The 23,363-nt window shown below is 38.5% G+C and overlaps 3 protein-coding genes across 5 annotated transcripts in view; 1 reads left to right on the top strand and 2 right to left on the bottom strand.

Moving 5' to 3' along the window:
* Positions 1–11,717, bottom strand: part of LOC134804702 (MYND-type zinc finger-containing chromatin reader ZMYND8-like) — a 29,109-nt gene extending 17,392 nt beyond the window's left edge. The window contains exons 1-8 of one of the 3 annotated variants that reach the window (XM_063777853.1): positions 11,600–11,717; positions 10,258–11,292; positions 8,878–9,131; positions 8,069–8,153; positions 4,746–4,926; positions 2,282–2,452; positions 1,460–1,635; positions 718–828 (exon numbers count right to left, since the gene is read on the bottom strand). In XM_063777853.1, the coding sequence (XP_063633923.1) occupies positions 718–828; positions 1,460–1,635; positions 2,282–2,452; positions 4,746–4,926; positions 8,069–8,153; positions 8,878–9,131; positions 10,258–11,271 (1,992 nt within the window). In that variant the 5' untranslated portion in view covers positions 11,272–11,292; positions 11,600–11,717. Of the gene's footprint in view, positions 1–717; positions 829–1,459; positions 1,636–2,281; positions 2,453–4,745; positions 4,927–8,068; positions 8,154–8,877; positions 9,132–10,257; positions 11,359–11,487 lie in introns of all 3 variants that reach the window. The other 2 variants (XM_063777852.1, XM_063777851.1) reach the window with 2 other exon arrangements.
* LOC134804822 (uncharacterized) overlaps positions 1–23,363 on the top strand; it is a 470,867-nt gene that overhangs the window by 200,118 nt on the left and 247,386 nt on the right. The gene's annotated exons all lie outside the window — the stretch shown is intronic.
* The window catches only part of LOC134804792 (myotubularin-related protein 9), a 312,849-nt gene that overhangs the window by 275,859 nt on the left and 13,627 nt on the right, over positions 1–23,363 (bottom strand). Inside the window, exons 8-10 of the mRNA XM_063778032.1 lie at positions 22,728–22,945; positions 20,949–21,131; positions 20,296–20,713 (exon numbers count right to left, since the gene is read on the bottom strand). Of these exons, the coding sequence (XP_063634102.1) occupies positions 20,532–20,713; positions 20,949–21,131; positions 22,728–22,945 (583 nt within the window). The 3' untranslated portion in view covers positions 20,296–20,531. The remainder of the gene's footprint in view (positions 1–20,295; positions 20,714–20,948; positions 21,132–22,727; positions 22,946–23,363) is intronic.

Raw genomic sequence — 23,363 nt, 5'->3', positions numbered from 1 at the left:
ATTCTAATATTGTTTCAACGTGCGGGGCCTAATACAAGTTCGAAATACTTGGATTCTATTCGCTCTGTCCCTTTCACGTCGTTAGCAAAAAGAAACAGAAAAACAATCAGACATCATTCAACCGTATACTGACGGTTTATAACAGACCCCCGAAAAACGCCGTTGATTATCGGGATAATCTCAGTGTGGCCGTATGAAAAACGTCCATTACCGCGATAATCAACGGCGTTTCTCGTTAGTGTGGCCCCGGCATTACGAGTATGAATTCGTAATAATGATAATGATTAATTAATTTAAATAAACTTTTAATTAATGTTATTCTATACTCTGGCAAACCACTGAATTATTTTTCCAAGTAGTTAGTGTAGTTACCAATTAAAAGGTGGGAAAGCATTTCCTAGTTGTTACCACTGGTAACAACTTGTTGGTAACTAGTGGGAATACTCCAATTGTACTGGTAACCATGGTAACTCTAGGTTTAACTGGCTAATCCCGGGGCAGTGGAATGGTGCAAGTGGCGCTTAGAGACTTTTACATCTCTAAAGAATTTTAGTATTTGTGTTTGTATATTATTTTTATTCAGGTTTTTTTTGTGTAATTCGACATTTACAGACTGGATACATCTCTAGCAAAGTATGCATTGATTCCATATTTGTAATTGTATTTAGTAGTTTTTGGTTATTTTAGTTAGAGTAAGATGAATGCAGACGTAGTTACCATGTACTTGATCGCTTCCCCCAGCTTGGAGGGCTCGAAGGTGGTGCGGTAGGGCGCGTACGCGAACTTGCCGTACTTGCGCGAGATGTTGCGGATGTGCTGCTCCGCTTCCTGCCCGGACACCACACAACTCATATTATTCTTTATTCTTTTATTAAACTGATCTAATAAAATATACTTAATACCTAGTAGTGGCCTACAACACAAACAAACCAACGAATTGTAATTTTTATTCTTAAATTATTTACTACTAATATTGAGTTACTGATTAAGGCCCGAGATTGTTTATTAGTAATAAACAATCTCGGGACTAATAAACAATCTAATAAATTATTACTGCGCCGCAGTATGGATATCATAAGGCGCCGTGAAGCAACATTCGTTCGGCTGTCAAACTCTGGGCATGGTATTTATTTTGACATTACACCTCTTCTACAATCAGTAACTCTTCGATAGTACACAGTACACAAAATCAATGGTAAGCCTCCAACGCACAGCGCGTTGCGTTGATTCTCCAGGGTTGTCAATCTTGCGCGCCATTTTTATTGAAGTTTTTCTTGGCCATTTCATGGTTAACCTATCGGAACAGTCAGCGAGCTAAGCACGCCCAAGGAAGTGAAATACGACTGACAATAGTAAAGTAAGGCGGTTTTTACATTGGATGCAAATCTGCGCGCCGCATCGGATCGCTCATCAATGTGATAACCACGTAAGCTACCAGAAAGAGTAGGTCGGGGTGTACCTGCATGGCTTCCACCATGTCCTGCCGCTTGGTGCGGAAGTTGTTGGGGTCGCGCTCGCAGTAGAGGTAGCAGTCGCGCGCGGGCACCCAGGCGCGGTCGTGCGCGCCGAAGAACCGCACGTCCACCAGCCCCGCGTGGCTCACCGTCATCGCCTTCGCTGGCCAGTACGGGAACCCTGCGAACAGACCAAACATTCTGCTGTAATGCCGCCTTTCTCATTTGAACAAATACTCCGATAGACTAGATCTACTTCTATCATTTGTGTCATCTAAAGAAAGCCAGATTAATTGGGTAGAAAATAATCTACTATACTATGTTATCAAGCTAAACAGACGTTTTTCTACATTAGAATTATTTTATAAATAATCTCCACAATTATAGTCGCTTCAATCGTGCGAGAATTTGACATATGCTTTAAATGTGGAAACTGTGAATTTTGCCCGTAAAGGTTTTGTAAGAAACAAGAAGGCGACTCGACTAGTCTTACTGCAATGGGAAACATAGTACCTAAGTGTTAACCGTTTTTCGAATGCACTCTGCATCAGATCATATTTATACCGGTAGGTACCAACTCCCCTTCAACTGACTTTACAGATTATTTTAACGTTTAATACGTTGGCAGGAAAATGCTGTGATATTGCTGAATGTATATGTATATATAGAAGAGTTCACACTGAACGAGCCGCCACGCGAGGAAATAGTCGCAGCAAAAAAGCTCGGTCTGCGTAGACCAGACTCACCCGAGATATAGTGGCCGTGCATGCGTGTGTTCGTCGCGAGGTGGGCGGCTTGTGACCGGCGACCCTAATGATAAAGCGAACCTTTGAGTTTGGCCCACAGCAGCAGGTGCGGCGTGGAGCACACGTCGGTGAACCAGGTGGGGCGGCGCGCGTGCGCCGCGGCGTAGCACTCGGGGCACGCCTCGATCTCGCCCATCTCCGCGCGGCACGAGCGCACCAGCGCGCGCGCTGTCGTCGTCAGCTTCGACTGCACTGTCACACGCAATACGAACAATAGGGTTTTTGACCATTTTTTATGAATGGTATCAATCGATCAAGTTTGTTTTGAGGATCAAATGTCTGTATCGGGCCCATTGTCTTAAAGCAATACAAAAGCCACAAATGATGGTCAAAGTCTGGCACCCGCACTTTACTGACGAAACGCTTCTAACAAAATGGCAATACATCGTGACGTCACCATGAAATGTAAGAGGCCGATGGAAAACAAGGAAATTACGATTTTGTCGGTGAAATATTGCGTTTATGTATATTCTTGGTATACAATATTATTTAAAATAAAATGTAAGGAATCGAATGGTACCATTTTTTTTATTTAGGTTTGACGACCGGTCTGGCCTAGTGGGTAGTGACCCTACCTGTGAAGCCGATGGTCCAGGGTTCGAATCCCAGTAAGGGCATTTATTTGTGTGATGACACAGATATTTGTTCCTGAGTCATGTTTGTTTTCTATGTATTTATGTATTTATATATTATATATATCGTTGTCTGAGTACCCGCAACACAAGCCTTCTTGAGCTAACTGTGGGACTTAGTCAATATGTGTAAGAATGTCTTATAATATTTATTTATTTATATTTAATTAGAAGTTGAAAAAAAAAAATTTTTAAACTTTTACGTCTTGTATTTTTTTATTATTCCCATATATTATTTAAGTTTCCAATTTATTGTGATAAATTGCTCATTTTCTATCTAATATCTGGGAGACCAAGCTTTGCTCGGAAAACATAAAAACTCAAAAATGCGCGTTTTCCCAGAGATACGACCTAGCTATATCGATTTTTCGCCCCCGAAAACCCCCATATAGCAAATTTCATCGTAATCGTTAGAGCCGTTTCCGAGATCCCCGAAATATATATACATATAAATAACGAAATATACTGGAATTGCTCGTTTAAAGGTATAAGATTGAATTTTCTGTCTATTTAACTAGATTTAGTTATACAATTGAACATGTGTCAACAACCCTATTCTTATCACACATCACCTCAACCAGCTATCTTGTGCCAGTAACAGCATAATAGGCCTGATGACAAATTTTGAAATCCCTTTTATTATTGTCGGTACACTTGTATTGGTTCCGAAAAACACAATATTTCAGCTATACTCATAAGATTTAACATAGATAATTGCATTTTATTATAGCTAGTTTAAACTTCGCGCGAAAACGCCTCGCATGCCATTTGTGACGTCATTATTTAGTTGGTGGTAGGGTGGTAGACATTGTTTACATACTTACAGTTACGAATTTCCCTTGAATCCGAATGATATTGTTAATTCAGCACCATATATTACGATTAGGGATGATAAATACATTACAACAATTTATCACAATAACTCATTTTACACAAAAACTCTCACACGGTTGCAGTTTAAGATGAATTATTTAGATACATGTAAATTTTGAGTGAAAATCACCGAGCGCCGGTTTTACTTTTTAATTTTTCATTTTTTCTAATTACGACAGCCAACATGGCAATGATAGTTCCATTCAGCCAAATAATTAAAAAAGTTTGTTGTTGAAATATCGTATTATTTAGCATTTTATTTAAATAATAACAAATAGATATCTATTTTATATCGTGTAATAATATTTATTGGACGTAATAAATGTTTAGTGGCGAAATATTTTTTTTTTTGCACCTTTCGAACTCTTTGGTGAGGACGTATAGATTTCGGTCAATGAGGTTGTCTATGTTGCTCTAAGAAATATGTTATGGATTGATGACGTCACTGTTTGGAACGCTTCTGATTGGCGTTTCAGTAATAATGGCCGATTGGAGAATTTTGCACTTTTATTTTATTGAATATCTTAATAATCCTTCAGTTTATACTGAGATTGGGCCATTTTTTAGAATCATATTAACATATATGTTTCTTTGAAACCATTATTTCCATGATTCTTTGTTACTTGCAACAGGCCTATTGACAACACGCGGTCACCACACGGCACGGGCGCCCCACATCTAATGTAACTAATCTAGCTAATGATCATACCCCGGGGTGTTGGGTGCGGAAATGTTTCACACTAGGTAAAAAAACTGTAAAAACAGAAACTATTTAACTGGAAGAGATCCCTCAAAGGGATAAGTTCGCCTTTGTACTTCTTACTAATTGTATGTTATTTTTGATATGTCTTTTTGTACAATAAAGAGTTTACTACTACTACTACTACTACTATTTTAACATTTTTAAGCACATTTCAGTGCATCTATCTAACCTGCCAGCTGGCGTACCTATACATAGCCAGATAACTAGGAATGCTTACATGTGTTGAATATAATACTGTTGTGTAGTATCCAGTGCGCGTCGGCCAGGAAGGCCTCGGTGCTGCCGTACAGGCCCTCGTCGATGTGCTCGCGCATCAGCGCCAGGTCCATGGGGTGCACCACGTACTTGTCGTAGTCGGGGAACACCGAGCGGTCCACGCTCTGCAGGAACGGTTCCGACTGGAAATACACAAGTATTGTAAGTGAGCCTAATGTGATATTTGGTCGGTGGAGTATGCGTGTTGAACAGTACAGAAAATAACATGGAGTTTTAGAAACAATTTTATTACGGCTTAGTTATAGTCTGCTTCATACATGCTTGTATGATTTGGCTTGTAACATTTGAAAAACAAATATTGAAACAGAAATTGCTGCTTCTATGATGTAGTAAGTGAAAGCTTTATTTTTATTATGCACTACGATGTGACGTCACCATAAGCGTTGCGGCTCATATATGAGCCGTGGGAGAAGAAAGGTTAAATGAGTTCCATGCTTCCATGGCTCTTCCGTAGACATTGTTCTTTGGCGTTCATTCTCACCTCACACTTGATATAAGAGACGCGGGCGGGTGTTACTTTTATACCAACTTAATATTTTTTTGTCAGTGTTATTGTCAATTTAGGTTGTTACGTGTGATAAAAAAGTCATCTAACATTATTCGTAACAATCGCAACAATGACAATTTTTGCAAGTTTAACATTATGGCACGGCGGGCGGATGAGCATTATGGCTATGATTGAGATGTGTCAGGTGTTCCTAACTCGTTTTGCGTCCAGCCTCCTTTTTGGTCATTTCATTACTACAACGGCCGATAGTTATTTACTCGAGCGAGCAATGCACAACTAATTTACAGGTGTAATGGAGAATATTTATTCATTTTTGTTATAACTTCATTTAGTTTTCGTATCTGACTAAGGCCCACTTGCACCATCCCGCTAACCCGGGGTTAAGCGGTTTAACCGTCAACCCAGTGTCAAATTGTGCTGGTAACCATGGAAACTCCAGGTTTAACCGGTTAACCCCGGGTTAGTGGAATGGTGCAAGTGGGCCTAAGCTACATGCATGACAAATTTCAGTATTTCTGCGTGATGGGACCATGACCATACTTTGAGCTAAGGACCCGAACTAAGAATAAAAAAACGTAAGGCCAAAGCAGCGCGAGCGCGTGAAGCTTACGTACAGTACAGCCAGCAGCAGATGGAACTACGCAGAATATATCACACTAAAAGTAAATTTTTGAGCTCTTTTTGTCGCCACTTCTGTTCCTGACTGTAGGTACTAGAATTATACTGTATTATGAAATACTAATTCTTGCACATATTATCTTCGAAACAAACCTAGAATAATGACCAGAGCTTCATTCAATAACAATTTGGACCTTTTATTAGGCGGAATTCAATTTGTAACTGCGTTAATCAAGAAGTACCTGCTTGTATTACAAGTTATTAAGCAACAGGCTCCAAAGAATACGCTCGTTTGATCTAACCCACTTATATGTAAAATTATAAGTACCTACAATACATATTATTACATTTTTTTTGGTTCTATTTCATGAATAAACATTTATATTGTACATTTGAAATTCATGAAAATAACAAATATAGTTTTGAGTAGTTACTCTCTTTCATCCCCTTTTTCATATTTATATATCAATCTAAATCGCAAATACAAAATAATATGTATAGTTATAACTAAACGAAGTATGGACAGCGGTGAATTAAGAATACGGCAAGCTATGCAGGGTATGCACGGGCTCAGCTTACTACGCATTCAGCTATTATTAGCAGCACAGAGTGAGACGGCGACAGCGACCCGCGGGTATCGATCGAGTCGGCGAGCGAGCGAGAGGGGCGAGTGCGTCACGCGCCGCCAACGAGGCCCGGCTCGGCAGATAAGTGGCAAGGTCATTTCACCGAGCCCCGAACGGCGCCCGCGCCCGCCCCCGCGCCTGCCCCCCGCGATCTACCGCCTTCGCTATTGGTGGTCGTTGCATTGCACGGTGTAAGAACCACAAAATACTCCAATAGCTATTGCAATTGCCAAACGCAAAATACTAATTCGCTTTCATTACAGAAGCAGCATTTAATGTCGAAGATTCAATTAATATTCAAAATTTACTTTGTTATAATTAGAAATATATGTCGAACTCAAAAGTGTCGTTCTAATCCACATTCCACTAAAAACATGTACATGTAACTAATTATAATAAATTCGCATTAGCAAGCTCAAAGTTTATTGGAAATTTATGTAATTCTTAATGACGAGGGGATGGTGCTGGTCAAGTTCTGTAAACCATGTAATCCATGTACATATAACATTAAAACCGTGATATTTAATATTCCTTTTTAAAATTCTGTCCCATCAGGACACAACAGGTACAATCATAGTTTGTTAGAAGAAATGTTGTAAGTACATTCCACTAAAGTTTGGTATATGTCCTAATGAAAAGGGCTTATAACTAAAACAACTGGAACTTTTATCAAGATTGGCGAGTTTAATTGCCATAAAACCACGTTTTAAAGAGTGACCCAGGGGACCGTAACCATAGCAACGGGAGGCTAAAGAGTTACCAATTTAACAAAAATATACTTACCTAATTCTATCATCCTTGAATTGTTTACCTACGTTTGTCAATATGGCAAACGAAGGAGACAAATACAACAACGCGATAACAACGTCGATGTTAGTTACTGACATAAGTAGTGCATAAGTTCAAACCGTGTTCGTGTATATGATTTTACCATAGCTATGACGTAAATAACAAACTAGGCTGAGAATTGTTTCCGAGCAGCCAGCATGGGTATAATAATACATTACGATACAAGTGCGAAAAGTAGGAAATTCGTACGAGAGGCGATAAATCAACACGAGTGGCGAATTACCGTTTCGCACGTGTATTGTACAACGTTTTACAGTACATATGGCCCTTTAAATTTTCGACATACGCACGATAAAGTAGCACCTAATGTACATTCACCTGCAATAATATGTTACACGAGCGTTTCTTATATTTTTTGCCATTTTTATATATTGTGACCTTTGTGCCACTTTTGTGTTATTTCTACTCAAAATCTGATGGGATAAAAAAATATCCCAGAGTTTTTGCCCTATTGTGTTACTAAATCCCCATATATACTTTGTATGGAGGTAACAAAAAGAATAAAAGAAACGCTCACACAATGAAGGCTGCAAAATATCTGACACGATCTTATTTATAGAGCCATAAGAGCGTGTCACATATTTTTGCGGCCTTCGAATAGTTTACATATTATTGCAGGTGACTGTACTGTAAAAATATTTAAGAAAATATGGAATAAGTTACCCCAGCAACTTCAGTCATGCGCTGCAAAGCATATTTCAGCAGCTCACACAACATTCCTAATGTTGTCTTTCTCATTGCAAGGGATCTGAAACATACAATTTCACAGTTAAACCAAGTAGGTATAATTTGCGGGAAAAGCAAAATATCTTAATCTAAAAATTATGACCTGTCAAATAGTTAATGTAATGACTTATTTCTTTCTTTCTTTTCCTAGCAAATCTTATCATCCATTGACATATATCTAAGGACAGGCCTTACACCACAAAGCGATTGCTTGATGAGTTCGCATCACGCGCGCGATTGGTCGCGACTAGTTGCGTTAGACTGCACGATTGGCTCGAATTCGTGAGGCACACCGCTGAACTAGCACCATTTAAGAATGGTGCTAGTAAGGCCCGTCCTTAGATATATGTCAACGTTATCATCAGATCTCACAAAAGCGCAGTCAAGTTATGAATCAGGTTAGGAGATAATGCTGTTGCTCAGTTGGAAATCAGATGTTTTCTGACAAAATAAGCAATTATGGGATGCTAGGTTAACATGGAAAAAAAAACAAATAAATTAAATTGAAAGTTATAAGTGAAAGCCTTTTTTTTTTGGAGGTTAGTTAAGGAGGTTCCTGGTTTGTTCAACCCATGCTTTGCATAGCTGCATAGGTAAACAGGCTTGTACTGTGCACTAAAATACCCCTGAAGAAGGTAAGGAAATATTGTAAACTTTACTTAAATATTAAACGAAAGGAGGCTCGTCAAAGTTAATTGTGAATGTAAATTATATTAATAAACAATAAACTTTTTTGAAATAAATACCTGGTCTCGGAACTTTCTGCATGTAACACAGTCATGCATTCGGGACACACCCAATTCTTTTCAGTACTGATCTTATTTTTCTCAGAGCCAGTAAGACATCTGTAGTGAAAGGCACGGGGGCAGACGGTGCACTTCAACGGAGGCTGCGGGGTCTTCTCCCCATCATTCATGTCAATGGACCAATGGCATCTCCAGCAATATGGGTCTGAACGAAGCTTGTTACTTTTTTCATCTATTTTAGACTGAGATTGGACCTACAAATAAGTCATGAATAAATTAGAATGTCAAACGAGAACAACACACAAATGACTGTCTATAGATCCTTGATATTAAATACTATGTTTAAGCACAGATCTGAGGCTTCTTTTATGAGAACTTGTAACTTATAATACAACCTCTTTTATTTAATTCTTTATTAGAAATAGATTTCCTCTTCTATTGGAAATGAACTATTACTTAGTTTAACATTGCAAATAGGTACAGGCAGGTCTAAAAGCCTAAATGTTTTATTTTAGTACTATGAAACTAGGTATGCAGTAGCAGTACTGAACTACCAAATAAATATTCAGCAACACAAGTATCTATTTTGAATCATTTTCATAGTTTGACACAGACCAGACAGTGAAGCACTACTTTTTGGCTATTTACAAGTGATTGTAAAGATGTCTTCTTTCTCTATCTTTTCTTATCTTTTACAGAAAATTACAAACTGGAACCTTTAATTTAAATAAATATCTTGTGTATATGTCTTATTGTCTATTTATCACAACTTATAACTGCTTAAGATGAAAGTGGACGACCACCCAGAAACTGCCTTTCTATACAAACTCCCCATTTTCCCCTCTGGATATTAACATTAAAAATAGTTTGACAAAATTTTATGTATATCAACCTCAGCTATACCCCTTTATTTGGTTTTTTCGATTTATAATTATTACAAGAATTAGGAGCAATTAAAAAATTGTATGGAATTTTACTCCTAACTCTTATAATAAGCAATAAATCGCAAAAAGGCGGATAAAGGGGCATAGCTATGGTCAATATACCTCTAATTGAGCAAACATACTTTCTATAATGTTAATATCCAGGGAGGAAAATTAGGACTATGTCTGTATGTGAAAGTGGTCATCCCATTTCCTCTTCATTGATTTTATGCATGAAAATATTGACTTGTAGTAAAGGTCCATGAAAGTTTGTGTTATTTCTTCAAGATTATGTATTCAACAGAATATTGCACATTATTTGGCTGCAGACTAGAATGTAAACACTTGAAAAGGAGGAAGGGGTTAGTGATAAATTATCAAAATTAACAATGAAACTGAACTTCTTAACATTAGTTATGAAATTAGAATAAAAACTATGGTGGTAAGGCCAACAAACCTGTTCCTGATTAGGATTTCGGTTCTTGGCATTGCTAGGAGAGGAGTCAGTGGCGTTTTCTTTGATTTTTGGAGTTACTGTCTCTTCATCAGAAACAGTGCTTTCATCAGAATCAGCATCTTTTTGAAACTTTCCTGTGACTGAATTAAGGAATTTTCTGACTTTATGAACAAATTCTGGGTTTTGGGACCTCATAGATCTCTTTCCCACCCTATCTGATTTCTCACTTGAATTACTTTTTTGGGAATTACTGCTACTACGCCGGGTGCCCTGAATACGATCAGCCTCAGGAGTATTATTTATATTAGTGCTTGAAGTGTCTAGAGCAGCTCTTGCAGATTTTCTTGTTTTGCTAGTCAATTTTGTGCATTCACTAATAATTTTGGATTCTTTAGCAGAGTTAATAAGGGACTTCAACTCTCTACTAATACTTTTATTGTGTTCTTTTTCTGCATCACTAGTCATATCTGACTGTGATTCATTGGAAGGCTCTCTATCAACAGTAATATTCAAAGTTACATCATTTTTATTATCAACCTCATCAGAAGTGATGTCCATGGGGATATCTTTTGGAGATGTAGAGTCAACATCTGCTGGTGCTGCTAGTTCTTTATCAGGAGCATTTTGCGTAACAACTCCAACTTGTTTGCCTGACAGTTTACTTTGGGGTGTTTGAGTTTCATTTGCATTTGTTTGTATGTTAGGTTGCTTGCTTGACTGTAATTTAATTGGAGACGGAGCAGTTTTATTAATTTCTTTGCTGGTAGGCGGTTGTAATGGTTCTTGCTTACGGGGTGACTTATGCAAGCCATCTGTCTTTGTAGATTGGCTGCAGAGAGGACTACTTTCTTCCATCACAGGCTGTACATTGTCTTGTGAGTTTGAATCTGCCTTCTGCTGTATGTCTTCCTCTACTTTCTCCACTGCAACCACTATTTCAACATTGCCATGTGAACCAATTACCTCCTGCGTGTCTGGAACATCTGCAGTGGTTGAAGACACGTGGGTCTCCATCAGTGGTCCAGGGTTCTCCACCTATGGCAGAAAAAGCCGATTGATATTTTTAGCAAGGACCATCCAGTCAAAACATCGCGACATCCTCTAATTGTCCTTCTTTATAAAGATGTAGGTACGGTATAATAACAATAAATCGTTTAAATACGCAAGAATTATACATGCAACTCCATCAAATACTTACCTACTTTCAATAATCACACACCTCATACCTACATTCGCGAACTTACCTCACGTTTTATACGATTCACACGTACTTAAATCAAATTCCGCCGAATCCAATCTTTTATAATTAGTGTTGTATTTATAATACATAAGTCTTACAAACGGTGTTTATTTTACTTTATACTAAATTTTATTAGAACAAATAGAACAAGAGCGAAAGAAAGGAATCGCACATCGCCATCGCACATAACTCTTTAGTTTGATTGGTCAAAACCAAAGCAAAGGTGGATAGATTCTTTACGGCTATAGTGTTGCTACATGAAAAAATATTTATGTTCCAACGTAAAAATGGACAGAAAATTCATTTGTTTTTTATTCTTATAAAGTTATAGTAGGTTATAGAGTTATAATGTATAGGTCTGTCAAGCTATTTCCGTCAATAGAAAAACGCGGCAAATTTAAAAAACGTAGTCACGAAGGGTTATCGTCCCATAGAAAATTTAATTGTGCGCCTTTTTCTACTGACAAAGTTGTTAAGAAAGACGGGCTATATTGTCCATATTATTTACAAAAAAAAAATTGCATTGAACTCGTTGAATCGCCTAAATAAAATAGCCATTTGTATCAGGTTTCTAGCCAATCTTTTTATTTGACCCTTGACTTCGATCTAGTAATAAACAGTATTATTCCATGACGTGCGGTACTTCATCAGGCTTGTCATAGGATATTGCGGGATCTTGACTTGTAGTCTGGAAAACCAAATTTTTGTTAGTAAATAAGAACAAATGAAGACTATACACATCCCTTTCTTTTGGGTACTTGTACTAGCGTAAGACAAAGACAGTATGATTCCCTCCATGTTTGAAATGAGATAGTCCTTGACAAACTATATTACTTTTTTAGTTAATGTTGCCATTTCAGTGAACCAGATAGATTAATATATCATCATTTGTTTATCGATTTATTATTATTTGAAACTATTTTTTTTCCTCAGACTGCATAAGGAATATTACATTGAAAGCCTTTTGATATTGTATTATAAGGTTCACCAGACTTTTGGGTAGGTATAAAAATATTTAAAAAAATACTTAGGTACTTATTTTATTAATAGTTTCTTTAGAGCGATTTTGCTATTATTAAGAGTACCTACCTAAGCGATGAAGACACTAACAATAGTCTCAGCTACTTTGCTATGACGTGGCTGTGACACAGTTGGCTAGCCCAAATTTAGTACTTTTCTTTGTTGTTGAAGTAACTTCGAGCAACACCGGCTTCCGACACATCGGAAGTAAGGATTAGCTAGGTACAGTCGACGTCAAAGATATGTTTACACTTTTCGCCTTATTACAAAGGAGTAAGGTGCACAAGTGTAAACATATATTTGACGTCGACTGTACATGGGAATGGGTTATAAAAAAAAACATACAACCGAATTGATAACCTCCTCCTTTGGGATTTGGAAGTCGGTTAATAAAATAGGAATCAGTTGAAATATTCCGTATAGTTAACAGCAAATTATAGCTAAGTTATGGCTAGTATATTTTCTAGTTCGTTAGCAGCAAGTAACAGCATGTCCACGTGCGACTTCCAAGGATGAGAGCGGGAAGGGAAGGGGGTGGGGCTGAAAAGGGGGAAGCGTGTCTATGTATTGCATTTGCCCAATGAGCGCGAGGACGAGCGTTCGTTAAATTCGATTCCTCTCGAAGTTCGCGCGCGGACTGTACAATATAATTATGAAGAGATCAAAACTAGTCGCGATTAACTGCACCGAGCAGCGCTAGGGTCGAACACGCACAAAGGTGTAAGAGGCAGAAAAAAACATTTTCACATCCACTCAAAAATTCACCTGTATTACAATGATATTACTACTCCTGTAAGTCCTGTATCGTACTATTAGGGCCTATATTGAATCTACCGCTGACTGGTCTATATTGTGATCTATCGAACTTTATAGAAAGGCCCCTGTACGCACGACGCATTTATGCGTTAGAGGGAGCAAGTGATATTGATATCTCATTCTACCGCATGGCTGCGTCCCTTGGACTGGCCGGCGCTGACCCATTGTGTACAGGGGCCTTAGGAAAAAAATGGATTACACACTTGCGTAAAAAAAGAAAACGTTTGCTGCGCAATGTATAATTGACCAACAAATAAATTCATTTATATAAAAATTGACATCTAGTAACATTACATTTGCTCCGTATGGTAATAGTATATGAATATCATATCTTATTAAAAAAAATATTATGAAAATTCGGATGTTCTTAAAACTAGCAGATAATCAGATTGCACCCATGAATAAAATTATAGTTCGCAGGGAAACCTCGCTATCATGAACTTCGCAGGGAAACCCCGCTATCATAAATGCCATGTATTTACTCTCTTCTCTTTACCTCCGCTTACAATACTTACAATTGCCTTAATACACAGCACTTCTGTTTAGTGCCACGCGCCAATCGTAATACCTACCTCCTGCCCCACCACGTGTAACAACCGTAAGTGACATTGTAAAATCTGTTTCAACTTGAGAATACGGTAAGGTCAATACGTAAGTGTGTCTGGCCTTCACATTGGGGGCTGTTTACACACACATTGATTAGTGTGTATTGCGAGTTCATGCATTTGCTCCTTGCAACTTGCGTTTAGTGGCAAATGTACTCACACTAAACACTAATCAATGAGTAAAAGGCCCCAGTATGAACGTTACACTTATCTTGCAGCCACGCTTACCCATACTGACCTTAATTGAATGAGTTTTCGTTTGTCACTTAGGTTTGTTAGGCCTGTGGGCGCAGCACGGTTCCATTTTTATCGTCTATCGCTATGCGCGTCCCTTTCGCACTTACATACTTGTTAGAACGTGACAGGCATGGTGACAAGGGTAAAAACGCGACCGTGCTACGCCGCCTGGTGGGGTATAGAGATACTATAGAGTACTACATACATTACTTTACTTCCTTAATTAAGTACCTAATATACTATTTATCACAATTCTTAGGTTGGTGAATTCATCAAAATCAACTGGTGTTTGTCATATTAGCCCGTGTAGAGGGTGGCCTTAGCCTCTGGTCAAAGGCATTATATAAAAGTCAAGCTGTAAAGAAAAGGAAGTTTGTATGCTAAGGTGCTAAGCTAATAGTATTGTTGACTGTACATTTCAGGTAGGTACCTATTGGTTAATGTAAACATTTTTTACTTAGAGGATATAACCAACGGAGACACCATGTCTAAAATTTTCGGTACAAAATAGTCTGCCGTTTTTTGCGGGGGAGGGGCACATCAAATGTATAGGTACGTCATGTCAGATAAACGTCAGTCCATACATATAGTTGACATGAGGTTGACCATTGGCCGCCTATTTTCGACAGAGAGGAACGCCTGTTAATGGCGGCTCCATTGTTAATTACTCCGAGATTTTTTAATTTATGAAAAATTAGAAAAAAGAATCAACTAAGTAACAATAGATAATAAGGCAAGCGAGCCATGCCACGAAAACGGTTTGGCTCCTTAGCAGTAAACTTACTATCTTTTTTTTATTTATTGATTAATAAGCAAATTACAGTACGTTATTATTATTACAAGACCCATCGTGGGCAAAACAAGTTTAAATCTGCTTGGTTAAACTTTACCTTTTTCTTTGTGGATACTGTTCTGGTTGTTAAGATACTTTGTCTTCTAGTCAGGGGCGTATTTACCCTAGGGCCATCCGGGCCATGGCCCGGGGCGCCAACCTCCAGGGGCGGCATATGCCAACCCCCAGGGGCGGCATGCCGGATTGCATTTTGTTTTTCTTCCTTGACTTCTGGGGCGGCAAAACGTATTGGCCCGGGGCGCCAAATTTCAAAATACGCCCCTGCTTCTAGTTATAAATTCCTTCGTGAATACTAGGTAGGTACTTTTAAGGTTTGTCCAGAGGCTATGGTCATCCTAAACCTATATACATATAAATACAAATATAAAGGTGAAAGTAGCAACACTCAATATTTAAAATTAATGAAAATAAATTTAGACTCAGTAGTTAAAACAGGAATGGGCCTCGATTCTTACGAGGACTAATATTTGGTGCCAAATTTACTAACTATACCTCTCGCGTAGAATGATGGCCCCTATGACAGTTCCTTCTTTTGGTTGGGCTTAATTTAAAAAATAATCGATAAAATATATTTTCACCGTACTTTTATTACTTGAATGTTACATTTATAAATAAATGAATGTGCTAAACTTCAATAAAATTACTAATATTAACATTTTACGTGGCAGCTACTACAGGGACCATCATTCGACGCGATTGCTATAACGAGTGTTAATGGATTACGAGCAAATATTTAATCCATTAGAAATTATTATATTAAATAGACGTAGTAACTAACTATGTTGAAATCTCATCAAGCAGGCCATTCAGTTATGGTAACACGAAAAGTGGACATCCTAATAACAAGTCATTACAATAACATGTCACGTAATTATGCATCTACATATTATAGTACAATTTGCGTTACAGGTGTGACAACATAAATTACTGAATAAGAAAATAAATTCAATTAATTTATTCTAAAATAAGCTCGTATTCAATTTACACTCTGTCTGTATATTAACCTTAAGTATGCTTAGGCACTGATCAGTGCACCTCTACTTGTCATGATCGCTATATAAATGAAATAAAAACAACGGGTTGCACTCCGGGAGTGCCGGCAGAAGTGAAAACTCAGTGACATTGTAACAGTTTTTCGATCAGGTCACGTGTCCGTCTTACGAATCTTACGGTCACGTGACCTGTCGCTAGTTTAACATTTTTTCCCCATCACAAAAAGTGCACAGCGCCGCTAAAGAAGTTTTCACTTCAAAAAAATTGACAGCAGCATACGAAAGGTTAATCATATACATGATACGTACAAATAAAATGAGCTGCTCCATAACATAATATGCAAGGCGGTGTACCTAGTATCTTATATTTATATTAACCTTATTAATTAAAATTACTTATTTTAGATGACGAGGTTTTAAGCGTTTAGTAAATACGCTTTGTATTGCAATTAAGAAAATATTAACTTTGACATAATACATAATGTAGGCCTAACTTATAACATACTTGTTAACTTGTAGTTTTATGACCGCTTATTATAAATACTACTAAACGGATGTCGAACTGAATATAAATTATATATTTTTTAATAGACGACACACGAACAAAATTTAGCTCGAAACACTATTACAAACCATTGTACGGGTAGGCGTATCTGCGTGAAGGGCAACATATAGTATACGTATACTATATAGCAAAGATAATTGATTGCAATAGAGAGGTAAAGTCTAAGAAATAAACGTGCCCCTTAGTTTGACATCGAAAACAGATGGCGCTGTACGGCGCCGTGTTTTGCGGTCACTGAATCGTCAAACGTCAACTTTAGAAAAACAGAGTTACTACAAAAGGTACGGAGCTATACAGCGCCATCTCAAATGTCAAATTTGAAGTGAGCACGAAGATTTTACACATCTTACTCAATCAATGTATCATTGACATATGACCGGCGACTACCTAACATTCTAGTTTATCTTTAGATAGTGGATAGGAAATCTATTTAGTATATGTGCAAATGACTCATGGTTGTCATGGGGATCCCTCCGGCCGTTTTGGCAACCAAGTTTCGCAACCAGTTGTTGAAAAAGAATTAATAATCCTGTTACGCAACTAGTTGCCCAAGAAGAAAATATATTCCTGTTTTACATCCTGTTGCCAATGAAGAATAGGTCTCAGACACTTAGAACGTAATGTAGAACGTAAGTCAATATTTCCGAGAACATTTCCTACTTACCCAGAGTTGACGGTGCCCCGCTACGCGGGGCTCCTATTTCTGGGCGGTTTGCCCTTCGGGCATCTGAAGCTACCTAACGAACCTAACCTACCTACCATTGATTTAGTTTAGTGAGACGTCCGTGAAAATAGTACACTTTGGGGGAAAAAGCCTAGGTAACTAGTTGCGTAGCAGGATTATTAATTCTTTTTCAACAACTGGTTGCGAAACTTGGTTGCCAAAACGGCCGGAGGAATGGGGATGACATTACAACCATTAACCATGTGAGTTTTTGATGCTGCAATAATGCTTAGAAGTGCTGTCAACTGTGTGAAGTCATTTATACTTTTAACTGTGTCAATACATTACAGATCGCTCATTCTCACGATTATTGCAATAGCGAACTTTTTAACAGCTAAACTTTATGGAATCATGAATATTTTCAGTCTTTCCAAGCTGTATATGGCTTCCTCTGACTGAACGTCGGAACATTAATATAGTAGTTGACACATAATTTTAGAACTAACACCTGCCCGCTACTTTGTCTGCTTGGAACTAGTAAAATAAAACTCCCATTCCATTTTACCCTGTTTGGGAATTGATTCCTAAGACAATAAGTATGCTATTCGTTTACCAAACCCTCCAAGACCCATCCAAATCCGTTTAGCCGATTTTTTTATGACTAACAAGCTTCCAAATATACAAACTTTCACATTTAAGTATACATAACTAGGGTCTATTTTTTAGGGTTTATAATATTAAGCATAAAAAAGGTAAACTAAATTCCTTACTCGACATTGGGCCATATATGTCTTGCCAGTGTGCAATGTACGACTAGATACGTCAGTTCTCCAAGTTTATAAAATAAATAATTGTTTCGGGATTCTTTATATGTGAGACGAATATCTTGTAAATAGAAATAGGTACGAAGGGAAAACAGCGACTAGGTAAAGCCGTCGTAAAGCTAGGTATTTTATAGAGTACCTACTTGTTACTTAATAGTACATTACTACAGAGGCCGGGACGAAAGGGGTTGCCGGCCGAAGACATATAGACGGCCGAGCGAAGCGAGGCCGGATAGGTCTGAGCGCGGGCAACCCCATTTCCCGCCGAGGTATGTATAGTGCTTTTCTCAAACGTGCAATGAAATAAATAAAATAAAAAATCCACGAAACCCAAGTTTTATTTATAGAAAAAACTAAAAGTAAACGACACCCAAAATATAACCAACACGTACCTATATCATTATCACGCGTATGTTTTACACGAGTCGTGTATTTTTACTACCCGTATATTTTCATGTATCTTTGATTTTGTCGCCTTGTATCCGTCTGACTGTCGTTTTCGTCACATAAGTTTACATAGTCTTTCATGTTGATATCATGTTTCACATACATCGTTGCTTTATGCATGGAGTAAATAAGTATAATGTCCACAGTGTTGACGAATTTGTAGTTACATTCATTTAAAATATGCCACAAATTGTTTCTAATAAACTGTAAGCCATTTTTCTTAGTTTCTCAAATAATAAATTTGCCATAAGCAACCATATACATACTTCGTCTTTGACTTGGCGGTAGAGGCAGCAAGTTATTAAAATCAATTCTGCTTACGCTGCCAATTCCAACACCTACGATTACAATTAATATTAATTTCATTATTTCGTCGAAACTCATATTAAAGTCAAAAAATCAACAACGCACCATAAATCCAATAAAACAATATGAATATTTTTCAACTTTACCTCCATAACAATTAAAAAAATATAACTACGCGTGTTTGAGTAGACCTTTTTACCGCTAACGTTTAGATGAAATATTTTAAATGTTTTTATTTGTGTAGTTAAATTTATAATTTAAAATTATTAAATTATAGAATGTATTATTTATTAAGTTCATGTTGATTTTATACAAATAAAACTGCAAATTATAGCAAACATTGTTTTTTGTTTTTTTTTATAGGCGTAGTGGCAGAGTGTCATTACGAACCATAAAGCAAATACTGCCTCTAGTTTTTTTTTATGGATGAATGCCACGATGCTGTGTCACAAATATCTGTGATGTGAAAATTAAAAAAGAGGACTTTGCCGGCCTAGGCCTGCAAGATGTGTATGAAATTCCATTAACGACCTTTTGTCCTAGCCGCACCTGAAACGTCATACTTCGCAACCTATTATAAGGAACATAACATCAATATTTCATTGCATGTTTGAGAAAAGGTATTTTACCATTACGGTTATGTCATGGAGCCACCTAATAATACGGCCGCGAGTTAGCCAAGGCAATATTTTATTGTTTTTCTAAGACAACTCCCCAATTTTTCCCGCAACCCGATAATATACTACGAAATGTATTGAAGGCGTAAGATTACTTATTGTTTGTAAAAGCAATTGGCTTTACCTAGACACAAAGCAATTGAAAACTAAATGCCTAATGTATATGTGCCTACTTGTTAAAAATATTGACCCTTCATAGCTATAATAACTACTTACGTTAATTATTTAGCTGGCAGTTCGTATCTTTCTCTTTCTAATACATTTCATAATTGTAGTTATAATTTTGATTGTATCAATAAGTAATACACAGCGTTACACAATGTACCTACTACTAATAGTTATGCAATATACCTAACTAACAATTGGTGTTCTAACTGTGAGGTCAGTTCAAGTGTAATGGTTCCTCTTCACGTTGGGCCAACGCCAACGCCAACGAGGGACGCAGCCATGCGGTAGAATGAGATAGCAATATCACTTGCTCCCTCTAACGCATAAATGCGTCCCTCGTTGGCGTTGGCGTTAGCCCAACGTGAAAAGGAGCCATAAAGCGAAAACACCACTCGCTCAAAACCGTAAGAACCGATAAATTAAATAATAATTACTAACGCGGTATAGAATACGTCGATTTATCTTTTTCTTTAGGAACAGTTGACAAATGGAATACACAAATGCTATGGAACTCTGTTCACGCGCATGACGAAGTATATGGCTCTAGCGTTCATACCCAAATCGCGATTTAGGGCCTTTTAAAAGCTCGAACCGTTAAAAAGCAGTTCAGTTCAAGTTAAAAACCAAAAACCTTAAAGGCTTGCGATTTTTTAAAGCTGTTCCTCCCTAATTAGTCCTGCGGCGAGTAATACAAAAGTTACATCTATGTATGGGCACAGTAATAATTGAATATTTGGGCCCATGAAGGCAAAGGTTCACTCTCTGTTGAGGCGTGTTCACAGTTCACGCCTGTCCTGCGACGCGTATTATGGAGGTAACCTCTACTTATCTGTACAGCCTAATAATAATTGAAGCTTTAGCTAGTTATGTAGCAGCAGTTCCTGCTTGTCCGGCGGCGCGTAGTACTGCGCGGCGAGGTCGAGCAGCTCGCGGCGGAGCGCGTGCGCGCGCGCGCGCAGCGACTGTTCGCGCGCGCGGATGGCGCCGTACTGCTCCTCGCGCTGCTCCGTCGACTGCGGGATCGACCAGCGCAGGTACAGCTCTGTAGACCGACAAAATATATCATTGAGGATTTGAGGCCTATCATAAACAGATCGACATAACGCCCCAGCCGATTTACATTATGCTGTGCTCACCCTCCTTTAAGACGAAGCTCATAGGCGCCGGCGCCATAGAAGGCCAGATGACGGACGGCGTGGGGTCGTAGAGCGGGTTGATGCAGGCGGAGCGCTCATACGGTTGATTCGCTACTACATTTCAGTTAAGACAGTGCTCACCCTCCCATATGACGAAGCTCATGGGCGCCACGGAGGGCCAGATGACGGAAGGCGTAGGGTCGTATAGCGGGTTGATGTAGACGGAAAGCTCGTCCGGTTGGTTGATCCACGACCAGACGCTAGTCGTCTGCTCGCTCACGCCGCGGTACTCGCGCTGCTGCTCACTGTCGCATAGGAAGGTCCCTGTAACGCCACAATAATATGAATAACCCCTGTATCGCTTTTAATTTTTTCTACTAGTCGACTGTAATTCTTGAATTAAGATTTCTTATACCAAACTGCAATTGGGTATTTTTAATGTATGGGCTCCCAACTCAACTATAATATTCATATCGATACAGTTTAGTCAACTATAATGAAATTGACCAATCACAGCTCGCCGCGATCAAGAGGACGAAACAAAACCATAGCTCAAATTAATTATTTTAGGTTGTATAGTAGAAACAATTGGTTCATAAGTCTGAAACGCGCATGTGACACCCTTAATATAGCAACATCCATAGACTACGAAAACCACTTAGCGTTGCTTGTTAGTCTCCTTAGGCTACGGTGGCCAAAATCGAGAAAACAACTGTCTAAAAATTGAATTTAGCGCGGAGCAAGTACCAGGGCCTCATGAGTTACGAGAAGGTGTCGTTGACCAACCCGCCGTAGGGCGCGGGGCGCGGCGGCCGGGTCGCGTACCAGTATGAAGGTATCGCGGCTGTTCGCGAATCTTAGCTGTATACTTTTGGTTTGGTTTATTTGTATGATTGATAGTTTAAAGTATTATTTCTCAAAAATGGACGGCAAAGTCGACTTTGCCGTTTAAAAAATAGGTTGCGAAGCGCGTAGTTTATGGTCAGTCAAAAATTAAAAAGTTAAAAACATTGCAGTCTCGATTTTGGGACTGCAATGTTGCATACAAATTCCATTATTTGTCGAGTTCCAAACTTTTTAAAAGTTGAAATGGCCATATCAAATGAAGGCACAGGCCCATTAAACAGCCAAACAGATGATTAGTACCGCGACTATTTAGCTGTCTCAAATAGGTTGGCGTATTTTCGGCAGAAAAATACACTTCTATTTTTTTATTAAAAAAATAAAAAGGCGGCAAAGCAAATTTTTTCAATTGTTTCTACTTTTTTCTGTGAAAATATATACGTACGAAAGTTGCTTTTGTAAAATATTTCTATGATATTTATATTTCTTGCACCATTTTTGAGAAAAGCACTATATATGACTCGGCTGGAAGGCTACTTGCTGGCTTCGGATTCAATTAAACGGACTCCCAAGGTCGTCCGTTTAAAACGAATCCTCAGCCTGCAAGTAGCTACTTCCGAACCTCGACAATAATGTACTATTTTTGTTGACTAGTAGAAAAAGTATTGTATACAATAGTGATATAATAAAGCTTTTCAATCTCGTACCTTACTTAGGCAACTCAGCAAGCTTCGTTGCCTAAACACGGTACTCGACTGAAAAACTCTCTATTATATCACGATTGTATAAAATACTAAAGCGGAATAAGTGAATAACTCATTTTTTATTATACTATTAAGTATTAAGCTATAACAAGACATATTTTTTATAATACGAGTAGTATTTGATTTATTCTATCCCATAAAAAAAAATTACAATTAGAAGGGACAAAATGCTCCCGCGACTACTCTAGGGTTAACACTCCGTTCCTTACTAAGAGTAACATAATTAAGAGGTGTACGTACCAGTCTTTATGAAACGAGGTGCGTGCATGGCTCACCGCGCGGTCATGTGCAGTTAGCTCCAGTGGACACTCACCGAACTGACTCGCGTACGAGTGCTCGAACAGCGTGATTAGGAAGGACTGGCGGTACTCGAAGCTGCAGGGGAACTGCTCGAGGAACTGCCGCACGCAGTCCAACAGCAGCAGGAAGGTGGGGGCGGCGCGGGGGGCGGTCGAGTACGGCCCGCAGCGGTGGCGCTCGCCGAACGGGTGCCCCGCCGACAGCCACTCGCGCTCCACTAGCGCCTGCAAACTATAGAACACTGTGTATTTCGTCGCCTTCGGGTTAAAGCGTTTTTACATTGTCCGATCCGACCTCGGATAGAAGTAAAATGGGTGTAGTCGAGGACGGTCTAGAACGCAAAATGACTAGTGTAATATTTTGCCTATATCGCTTTTAGTCTACATTGCGAACGGTCTAGAAAGCAAAATGACCACTTTTTTTATATAACTAGGTAGGATAGGTTCGTTAGTTATCTTCAAATAAAGTAAAAAGCGCCCTTTAAAGTATTATAGCGCCTAACACGGGCGCACTTGGCAAAATTAGCCATCATCTGTCCAAATTTCGGTCGCACATGGGTTATAGAGGTTAGATATATAGCTTCAGAACTAGGGCTTCAACTTCTTCCCAAAATACAATTACAGATGTTCTTTATACAAACTTATGCCGT

This window comes from Cydia splendana, chromosome Z, assembly GCF_910591565.1.
Source record: "Cydia splendana chromosome Z, ilCydSple1.2, whole genome shotgun sequence".
NCBI classification, from domain to species: Eukaryota; Metazoa; Arthropoda; class Insecta; order Lepidoptera; family Tortricidae; genus Cydia; species Cydia splendana.
This window is presented reverse-complemented; position numbering and strand designations above follow the sequence as displayed.